Here is an 11,330-nt window from a genome sequence, read left to right on the forward strand (position 1 = left end):
GGAGTGTATATGTAAGAACTCGTCTGCGCACTTTACTGTATGTTGTAGACAATGCCTGGAGCCAGGCAGAGGACCAAGAGCTGTGTGTGGACCATGGACAGCAACAGCTCCACTGGAGGGTGGCTGTGAGAACTGCCTGCGTGAAAAGCACCCCAAAACTGGTGCAGGCCAATGAAGGGCTCCACAGGAATAACTGCCGAGTTACAGGTTAAACTATGGGGATGGTCTTTCCATCCCAGGCAGGCAGCAGGATGAGGAGAAGCAGCATATTCCAGGCAGGATAAGGGGCCCTGCTCCTGATCCCTGGGGAAACTAAGATCATGGAGCAGGCAGGAAGTCAGAGAATAAATGCTGGGCAGCTGCTAACCTCACTGGTGAGCCAGTCCACCCATACGCACAGACCTGAGGCCCAGGGCCAGTCAGTGCCTCTCTGAGGCTGCAGAGAAGCAGGAGTGATGGAGAGAGTTAGAAGTACCACCATTGAGGGCGAAAGGGGCTAGTGAAGGGAGCAAGACTTTCCTCCTAGGGGGGAGTCTGTCAATGGAGGGTCATTCTCTGAACAAGGAGGCCAGGGAGCTTGACCTCTGTCTTGGGTATCCCTCTCTGAGAAGGCCCTCGTGGGCAAGGGTGGACTTTTTGTGGGAATCTCAGAGATTTCTCGGAGGGAGGGTTTTGTGCAGGTCCCAGCTGGGATTTAGACGTGACAAAGCACTGCTGGTGATCCCTCCAGCATGTGTTTGCAGGGGGATAAGAACAAAGCCAAGGGAGATCTTAAGCTCAGGAAACAGAGAGCTGGGACATGGTCCCAATCCAACAACAAATCCTGGAGGGGATGAGACACTGTGGTGTCTCGTGCTCCGATTTGTCCCCAGGCCAGTCACCAAGGGGCTTATGCCTGAAGCCTCAGGGTGGTGGGTGGGGGCTGTGAGCAGAAACAACAGAAGAGAAAAGACTTTTTTTACTACAGTTTTTGTAAGAAACCAGGGCATTTTTTGCAGCAATGTGAACAATTGACACCGAAGGGTGGCGGGGCTGGGGGATGCACTTTCCCTGTTTCTGCATTGAGTCCAGAGGGCCCTTGCTCCTCTGACATCCCCGAATCTCCTCCATCAGTGCGGAGATGGCAGTGTCTGCCCAGGTAGCGTACTCAGCACAGGGGCAGCAGCAAGAGGCAGTGGAGACAGCTCAGCTGAGGGCACTGAGGGCTGTGGGTTCTCGGGCCCCTTCTCCCAGCTCTAAGAGGCAGCATTGGAGATATTGGCAGTGGTCAATGACAGTGGTTGCCCCAAGAGAGAAAGAAAATAGAAGATTGCTCTGCTTGGAAGACCACTGGGATAATTCTTAGGCACTCCTGGGGAGACTCAAAAATTATCATCAGGGACTTCGCACGAACCTTGAGTTCTTCAGTCACAGATGGAGCAGTCTCTTATTAATGTTAGTGTAATTGCATTTCCAACAGAAGGCTGCTGGTCTTGATAAACATGCAATATGCTTGGACTAGGATCAGGGGCACTGGTTTGAGATTCAAATATGGTCCATTTCATTAAGTGCTGGATTAGACGAGCTCTAAGGATAAACGTTAACAATGGTCATCAGTAGGGTGGTGTTGTAGACTGAACGTTTGTGTCCCCCAAAATTCACATGTTAAAACCTAATCCCTAGCGTGATGGGATTAGTCTCTTATAAAAGAGGCCCCAGAGAGCTCCCTCATCCCTTCCATCATATGAGGACACGGCAGGAAGAAGGCTGTCTGTGAACCGGGAAATAGGCCCTCTCCAGACAATGAATCTGCCAGCGCCTTGATCCTGGACTTCCCAGCCTCCAGGAATAAATGGGGAGTAAATGTTTGTTGTTTATAAACCACTCAGTCTATGGCATTTTCAAATTTTGCCTTCCCAATCCCATCTCCTAAAAGACCTAAATCCTGGTGCATGCGTGGAAGATTCTTTTTAAGATAAAGGTTGAGTTTATAACCTGAGGAAACAAAATCTACCTTGACAACCCTGTAAGTTCTAAAGGACTGTGCTTGTTGTTTCTCGGAGCTCCTACAGCTCAGTCAATGACAGCCTAGAGTGACGAGGCTTGGGATGGAGGTGGCAGGCCTTGAACCTAGAGTTTCTGGGAGGAAACTAGTCTAGCTGGCAGAGCGAGTATCTGCAGAGATGGTAACAGATGGAGACAAACATGGTGGTTGGGTGTGGGCTCTTGAAGTCTCCCGGAAGTAACAGAGACGTTATAATAATCAGGTGGAGTCTGGAGATGATGGGAAATTCAGGGACAGCTGAAGCTCAGAAGTCTGGAGGGGAGAGTTTGGCATGAGAGCAGTCAGTAGGCAGCAGCCCTCCCACTGTCACAGAGGGCTAAGGAGCAGGGGTCCAGGCATTTGCAATAGGGACTCAAGCACATGGGACAAGATACCGACTGGTTCCTGGAGCTAGTGGAGGTTGGGCGTCAGAGACAAGGCGAATACAGATGGAGGATGGACTGACAGCCATGGCGACTTATCTCTGAGGACTCATTGGGCCTCACCCTGGGGGCCAGACCCTGCTCTGTGGTCCTCTCAGGGCCTCTGGTTGACCAAGACTTGGCCTGTCACGTCTGATCCTTCCACCCTGAATGTGCTATGTACATATCTCCACCTACCTTATCCTTGACAAGCCACATGTGTGCAAATCCATAGGATCAGAGCCTCTGGCCGGCCCAACCATGCCCTATTCATGCCCAGTAGAGGTTTACCATGGGCATTTCCTGTGCCATCAAATTTCAGTCATGACCGTAGGTAGCCACACCACACCGTGACTCTACCCAGAAGAGCTACACGTTCAGAGAGCTGGTGCTCAGCAGCATCTTCATCCCCGAGGGCCTCCCTGCTCCCTGCACACGCAATGTCCAGCACCCTCTTGCCCCCAGTCCTGTCCTATTTGAAGTGTTCCAAACTCCAACATGACCTTCTGTGGACATCTGTGTCTGTTCTCCAATACTCCTCCTCGTTATTATTTCTAAGGTAAGGGGAGTCATGGATGCTGTGTGTGTGTGTGGGAAGGGGGGAGGGGGATGTGGCTTTGTCCCTCCCGGATTCAGGAATGGATAGTTAAAGAAACAGTGCTAAGAGGCCGGGTCCGTTTTCATTCGTAATGGAGAGAAATGCCTGGGAGTCACCACTAAGGGGTTTAGACCAGTTCAAAGGGAGGTCTGGGAGGCCTAATGTCTCTTGGATCTCTCTCAGGGGCTTTTGTGGGGTGGGCTGGGCCACCACAAGGAATAGGCTTTCGTAGATTCTCAGGGCAATTTGCAGGAGACAGAGATATGACCTCAGACTTGACAGCTTGCCTGTGCTGTGGCTAGTGTCTTTTTACTATTTATTTATGGCCAAAATTCTCAAAGGATTCTTCAAAGGACACCCTAAGGAGAGGCCCTGAGAAATGGGACATTCAGGAGAGGCACTTCCTACTTTGCACCATGCTGGCATGCGACGTTTGGGACCGTGTGTGGATGGGAATGCCCATAACTCAAGAGAGGACAGTGCAGGCTGGGAGGGCTCATCTGCGAGGCCAATGAGGCAAGAAACTTTATTGTTCTAACTCAGAGGGAGAAAGTGTGCCCAATTTCCCAGAGTACGAGGCTGGATCTCTGAAGGCAGAAGGTGGAGCACTGAAATGAGCAGCTTCCCATCTGCAGAGTGAGGGCTGGGCCCTTGAGTGCTGGTTTCAGGCCAGCAGCCTCGTCCAGGCAGGTCCACTCCCTGCGTCCTGGAGGTTCAGAGCCCAGGAATGTCACCACAGATAGAGAGTCCCATAAAGGACAGAAGTTGGACTTCGAAACACGAATTGGGGTCGATTGACAGTGCAGTACCTTTAAGAACAAAAGGAAGCATTTTACAAGAAAGATCACTTAATCCCTTTAAGACCCCAAAGGAGATGGATATATGATAATTTGCACTTAAATTGGACATGGTGCTCAGGACAGCTATATGAGCAAGAATCTGTGGGAACAAAATGGAAAGTTTCCCTTGCCTCTGCAATAATTGGCCCCACATACTCCTTTTTATTTCTTTTACTGACCTTTAGTCATCCTCCTTAACCCTCAACCCCTCATATTCTCCCTGTTTCCTTGCTGGATCCTTCTGTTATGAAGAAGTCTGTTCTTTGGGTTGATTTATACTAAGATGTAAGCGACTGGCAACAGCCTAATGAGAAGGGGTTACTGACTACATCTGGAATAACAGGCGTATTTTGAGGTCTTATCTGGTAGCTTTCCAGGGTGGTCACCACCGATCCCCCATCATAACCCCAGTGGAAGTGCCAGCCACTGAGATATTCTTTTCCCAGTGCCATCTGCAACTATAGTGCCTTCCAACCTCTGTGCAGCCTGAGAAAGAGGAGGACTGAGGACCCTAAAGCAATGGCTTCTAATGGTGTGATGCCGGGCACTGTGCTGTTTGGGCAGGGGTGATGAAGCTTTGGGTCAGGGGAGGGTATCCACCAACTGTCAAACCCCACTGATGAAATGACTGTTGTCAACCTGCTGGTAAAGCTACCTTACTCTGCTCCCTGTTGTCAGTAAACCCTGGTGTCGGGACATCATCTCTGCCACCAGGGGGAAATACATTTCAGGCCACATTACTTTTATACCTAGTAGCAAAGAAATGGAATAGATCTGAAAACAGTCATGACGATTGACCAATGACCTAAAAATCATATGCACCTTTCATCTTATGCATGGTGTTGGGTTTCTAGTTAAGTTATTAACATACCTTCTTTTTGCTGCTGGGCAAAGTAAGTGGGGACGTCTCGGCACATGTCCTTGATGGGCATTCCATACTGGGCTAAGTTCTTGACCCGGCTGGGCAGAACAGTGTAGGTCAGACCGTGAGTGGATGGATAATGCTTTAAAGCCTGGAAGAGGTGGCATTTCAAAACGGTGAGACAGCGTAGTACAGATGTGGTACAGCAAAGAGGAAGAAACGAGAAACGAATTCTAGTGCACATAGCCGTGAACCCGAAGTTCCCCGTTTGTTTTCTAAGAGCAATATCCAATCTGGCCATAAGGTGGCACTATTACTCCAGAAAAAAATCTCTATGCGAGCTTCTGTGTCCCTGTCACTCAGTCTATATTCCTTTCACCTTCTCAAATCTTCCAGCCTCCAGTGCTTTCCTCATCTCTAATGATAATATAGAATAGTTTTAAAATTATTTGGAGCATTTATATTATGTTTTTACTTATTATAAATCAGATGACTGGAATACTTTCTACCTCTTGAAGAAAATTGATAAATTGCTTAATTTTTATGTGACCCAAAGTGCATTTTTTACAAGAGTCAGTGACTCTTCTGTCATGGACATTAGTATTGCCCAGATGTGCTGGACAGGTTACTTAAGCAAGTGACAGTAGATTTCAAGGACTTCCTGCTGATTTTCAATTTATTTGACTACCTTTTGCCATTTAAGAGGCTGAGGAGAAGAGATCTTTAGCAGTCCTGGGCTTATTCTCAACTAGAGATAACATGTGTGTATGTTTTTGGGGGTTGTGCAGGGAGGGGAGAGAAGGCATGGGGATGTAAATACTCTGTTAATTCACTTTAATATTTATCTTCAACAATTTATATTCACTAACATATAGCTCACACCATTTTGGAATACATCAAAATTGTTATTGCTTGGAATTTTCATTGATCCAACTGTGATTCGACCTAAATGGGTCCTGGACTGGATTCAGGGTCCTTTGCATGATGGCGGGATTTCACGGACATTAAGAACAAGCATGAACTGAATGCTCCCTATTTGTACAGCATTGTCCTAGGAGGTTGGGATGCAGAGTTGGAAAACACCAAACTAGAGGGGACCACAGTGAGCTTGGTCTCACCTACCTGGTTGTCCAAGGCCTTGCTAATGTCATCCAAAGTTGGGAAGACATCTTGGTCCATCTTGGCCAGGACACAGGCCATCTTGCTAAACAGCTTAGCCGCCAAGAGGGCCTTAAAGCAACACAGCGGAACCATGTCACAATGTTAGTGGACTCCTACTCGCCATCAGTGCTGGCGCATGGCTGTTCTCTCTACTGTGATGTCAAGCATCCCGGATAGTGTGGCCCAGGGTGCCAGAGCAAGGGACCAGGAGCAGGACTGGCAATGCACACGGAGCTGTGCTATCCCTGTGGCAGAGTCCCCTGCTGCAGGCACAGGAAGGAATCCCCCAGGACATTTTGCATACCACTAAAGGACTGGTGCAACTGGAGGGGTAGTTAGCTAGTCCCGGTAACAAAGCTGACTTTAAGGTCTTGTTCTACCACTTAGCAGCCTTCACGGTCCTTAGCCACCTCCGTGACCCTCAGCTTCCCCATCTGTAAGTTAGGAATACTAACCCCTCTCCCATGGGGTTGTCATGACAAGGAGAGGATGAGACAAGATACTTATTGCTTGTGAAAGCATCGTGCACGTGACAGAGTGCTCTTTGAATGTACGGGGTGGTTAGGAGACTAGGGTCAGGCCTCTAGACTCAGATTCTAGCCCTGGGTCTGCCACTGACTGCCCCCTCCCTGTGGCCCTGGGCCTGTCATTTGGCCTCTCTCAGCTTTGGATTATGGCAGTGTCTGACGGAGCCCAAGGACACTTCGCCTGCCTCTCCCCACTCTGGCCAGAGCAGTTCTGACTTCTTCTGTTCCATAGAGTGGAATCCTGTGGAACATTTTGTTTGAAGAATAGTTTCTATGGCTTAAAACAAAGTTGGAAATCGCTAGACTGCATGCGTTCTAGGAGCATTCAGGAGACGTCTCCTTGAGGAAGTTAGGAGCAGGTTAGTGAAGAGGGAGGGAGAAGGTGTTCAGGACAGAGAGAGCATGGTAGGTACAGGCGGGAGCAGAGGGAAGCCTGTGTGTGAGGTGTCTGTCCCGAGATGTCCAGTGTGGGGTGAGGGGAGGGCTGGACGGCAGAGGTCTTCTCGGCCCAAGGGGGGAGTGTGGGCTTTCACTTCATCGAATCCTCTCAGAGCCTTTTCAGGTAGGAAAGACGGCTATTGACACTGTTTTATAGGTGAGGAAACTGAGGCACAGAACGGCTGAGTGTTGTCTCTGGGGTTATAGAGCTTTTCCATCAGAGAGCCAGGCCGAGGACACAGACAGTTGCTTCCCGATCCTGCACCTTTCTGCTAGGTCTTACTACCTAAGGAGGTGGCCACGGTGAGGCAAGGTTTCTAAAAATGAAAATAAACCATTCTTCTTCGTTGGAAAAACTGATTAAAATCTGAGAGTAAGACAAAGGAACTTCTATAGCACATACCATTTATCAGAAATGGAGGTAATTTAAATGGCTCTCTTATTTCTGAGGTCTTCAGGAGCCGTGTGAAGTCAATACCTCACAGGAATGCAAAGGGATGTAGGATCCCTATAGATCAGAGAAGTTCCTCCTACAGTCATTGGCTTGAAAACAAGTCCCCACAACTGCAGGGGACCTGGTCCCTTACTTAGAGACTCGTATTTCCATCAAGAGCCTAAACCTAGAGAAGGCAAATTAGACAGCGTCCTCTTCTCTCTGAAAAAGCCTAAGGCTAAATTTTGGAGCAGACAAGGCTTTCTTTGGCATTGTAATGAACATGTTCCACATCTTACATTCTTGTAGTCCAAGATTCCATCCCATTCACTCAAAACATTGTTGTCTCGGATGCTGACCATACCTCGGAAGGCATCGACACGGATGCTTTGGGTTCCAACAGATCCATCCAGAGGATGGCTGTCATTGATGTTCTGGAGAAAACCAAGCAACAGGGAGAAGAGTTGAAAGTCCAGAGTTCGTGCTCTGCCCATATCTCACAGGTTTACAGGGATACTCACAAGAAGTCTGAGGGAGGTCACCCTGGATTATCACCTTTGAAATACTTCTGCTAAAGGAGGACCTGACAGGTCAGCCCCTCTCCACCCTTACTCACCGTTAGGGCCAGAGAAGGAGTTAGGAAGAAGACCACAAGGAAGGAAGATGCAATCTGAAATGGAAACGAACGTCAATGCTTCCTTGTCTCTTTAGCCTCAGACGAGCCCGGAGCCTGGAAGGGCCCCAGGGTTGGAGCCTTGTTAAATGATCTATAGCTTTCACAGTCTCTATGCCCTTGGAGCCCCAAGGTTTATCAGGATTCTGTCGTTCAGTGTGGTTGATAGGGGTGTGCTGGCCACTCAGGAGCAAAACTCTATCATTCACTCAAGGCTACCTTTTGTTTTGTTCTACATGCACTGTCAATCTCTGGGCTATTAGGCAACCTGACCAACCACTTGATCGGCACGTAGGGCAGGACAATCTGAGGCCAAATGGTAAAATAAGTGATAATTCAGCTTCTCAGTCTTCCCTTTCTGCATTTTCCTCCCTCCTCCCAACCATGGGGGAATCCTTCTCTGGAAACTGGTCTCTTCCTGCGTTCCTTTCCTCTAGGTTCTCCCACCTTGCCTGACAGTAAAAGATCATGTGCACTTATTCACACCTTATTTCGGCATAGATTTTACCCAAACGTTACTAGTTCTTGAGATATTTCCAGTGCATCATTTTGTCTTGGTGTGGCCTGCCTTGCCTGTTGAGGGACTTTCAGGCATCAGAGAGTGAGTGAGAGGATTAGGAGGCAGGAACAGGCTAGGATAAGAAAGTGTGGCAGTGAAACTTTCCCTCACTCCATAGTCCACTTTAGGTCCACTTCAGGCTCGTTCAGCTCGGGTGCACTTACAGCATAAGCTGAAACCGACAGAAACCCCCTTCTCCTCCGTGCCCACAACATCTGTGCAATACTCCACGTGCAACGACACTGTAAAAGTGAGATTCATCTTCGAAGGAAAACAGCTGCTCTATGGGCAGCAATCATAATGCAATGAAATTAGTCAAGGAGATACATGAGATGCAGATAGCAATAATATTTTATTAAACTATTCTGAGAGTTGGTGCCATATATTAAATATGTCTGAATTTTCCTTCATGGGCAATTTACAAATAAGATGAATCTAGGAAGAAAGGGCCCTGAAATATGAATAGCCACTCAAAGGTTCTTGATCTTCTAAGAAATTAGTTATTTTGGGAAAGACCCATCATTCAGACATTTCAAAACAGAAAGGCTTGCCAACAGAGAGATTATGTGCCAAATTAATATTTGGAAATTCTACTTGGGTTCAAGTTGAAGAGTTCTTGGGGGTATGGGGAAAGAACTGCTCCCTGGCTATTTTGGTCCTGAAAACATAATCATCTACATTTGAAATCAGAAAATATACTTACAAGGTGTTTCATGCTGCCTCTCTCTCAGACCCCATGCAACTGCATGCATAATAGAATTTTCTATGTCCCAAATATTTTCTAAGTCTGGTTTATATAGTCCTGGACTTCTCAACTATTGCCATGATAAAGGACTCTGGGGTAGTTAACCGTAATCTGGCTACCATTTCAGGGAAAAGAAGGCAAGTTTATGTAATCACAGTTATCACTTTTCTTTAACTACTTCTAAATATTTTTCCTTTACCCCGATACCGCCACTGGTTCCAAGGCAAACATGGTAAATTGAACAAGTCTTTGTGGGCTGGTACGTTGATGGCCTTAACGACTAAGGTGAAGATTGCAAACAGTAGACCTGCAAAATGGTCCTGATACAAAATCAGTGAGTTCACTGTTTCTGCTTCTCAATTCCAGAGTTCTTTACTAACAGTGGAGGTGGTTGAGAAAAACCTTATGAAACCAAAAGAGATGGACTGGAATTACAAGATTAGATTGGAAAGTAATCTGGTCCAGCTCTTCATCCAAACCCCAAATCACATGGGTGGTCCTGTAATGCCCTCTGCCCACCCCCGGGCTGGCCTCATTTTATTCTTCAAACATCCACCTCTGACCGACTTTCCTGATATTCTGATATTTTGCTCCCACTATATGGTTTGTTTCTCTCCTCCCAGCTTTCATTTCAGGGTGCTTTTATCCGTAAAGGACGATTTGACCAGCCCTGGAACTCCTGAGACAAAGGGAACACTTTTCTACAATGAGACAAGCACTAATTCAGGGCTTTGCATACATTATCTTAAGTTTTCTCAAGCTCTTTACTGGTAGTGACCCAACTACCTGGATCAAATTCCAAAAGTCCAGAACCAGACAGATATTTCTTCTGAGAGAAGAGGAAGTATGTGGATGAGCTTGGATACAGGACTGACCAAAGAGGGAAGACAGACAGCTCAGTCCTTACAGTGCTCAATGAAAATTGGCACCAGAATGTGAAGTAGACAGAGTTTGGGGACTATCAGGTCACCAGGGCTCAGATAACATCACACACACATTTCTATTGCTGTCAGTACTTTGCAAACACCGTGCACACAGCACATGCTCAATAGCTGTTGACTGAATAAGTAAAATGTACTAAAAGTATGACTTTCATCCTTTTGCATGTGGATATCTAGTTTCCCCAACACCATTTATTGAAGAGACTGTCTTTTCCCTGTTGTGTGTTCTTGGTGTCCTTGTCAAAAATTAGTTGACTGGATATGCCTGGGTTATGTCTGGGCTCTCTGTTCTGTTCCACTGGTCTATGTGCCTGTTTTTATGCTAGTACCATACTGTTTTGATTACTATAACTTTGTAATATAGTTTGAAATTGGGAAGCGTGATGCCTCCAGCTTTGTTCTTCTTTGTCAGGATTGCCTTGGCTATTCGGAATCAAAGACTTAAATGTAAGACCTGAAACTATAAAACTCCTAGGAGGAAACATAGGGAAAAAGATCCTTGACATTAGTCTTGGCAATGATTTCTTGGATAATATACCAAAAGCACAAGCAAAAACACTAAAATAAACAAGCGGGACTACATCAAACTATAGAGCTTCTGCACAACATAGGAAACAATCAATAACTTGAAAGAGAAACCTAAAGAATGAGAGAAAATATGCACAAATCATATCTCTGATGAGGAATTATTATCCAAAATATATAAAGAACTCATACAGCTCAATAGCATTAAAGCAAATAATCCAATTAAAACATGGACAGTGGACCTGAACACACATTTCTTCAAATAAAACATACAAACGGCCAGTAGGTATATGAATAGGTGCTTACCATCACCAATCATCAGAGAAAAACAAATCAAAACCACAATGAGATATCAACTCATACCTGTTAGAATGGTTATCATCAAAAAGACGAGAGATAACAAGTGTTGACAAGGATGAGGAGAAAAAGCATCCCTAATGTACTATTGGTGGGAATGTAAATTGGTATAGCCATTGTGGAAAACAGTATAGTGGTTACTCAAAAAATTAAAAATAACTACCATATGATCCAGCAATCCTGCTCCTGGGTATATATCCATAGGAATTGAAATCAGCATCTTGAAG

The 11,330-nt window shown here is 46.4% G+C and overlaps 1 protein-coding gene across 1 annotated transcript; it reads right to left on the minus strand.

The window, feature by feature from the left end:
* Positions 1–3,539: 3,539 nt before the first annotated feature.
* LOC106828381 (gastrokine-3-like) lies at positions 3,540–9,342 on the minus strand. The gene is made up of 6 exons (XM_014836821.3): positions 9,239–9,342; positions 7,920–7,973; positions 7,603–7,737; positions 5,867–5,974; positions 4,754–4,895; positions 3,540–3,852 (listed from the first exon to the last, which is right to left on the minus strand). Exons 1-6 carry the CDS (start codon positions 9,248–9,250, stop codon positions 3,758–3,760), a joined length of 546 nt encoding a protein of 181 aa, XP_014692307.2. The 5' UTR covers positions 9,251–9,342; the 3' UTR covers positions 3,540–3,757.
* Positions 9,343–11,330: the final 1,988 nt, after the last annotated feature.

Source organism: Equus asinus, chromosome 6 (assembly GCF_041296235.1).
Source record: "Equus asinus isolate D_3611 breed Donkey chromosome 6, EquAss-T2T_v2, whole genome shotgun sequence".
Classification (NCBI taxonomy): Eukaryota; Metazoa; Chordata; class Mammalia; order Perissodactyla; family Equidae; genus Equus; species Equus asinus.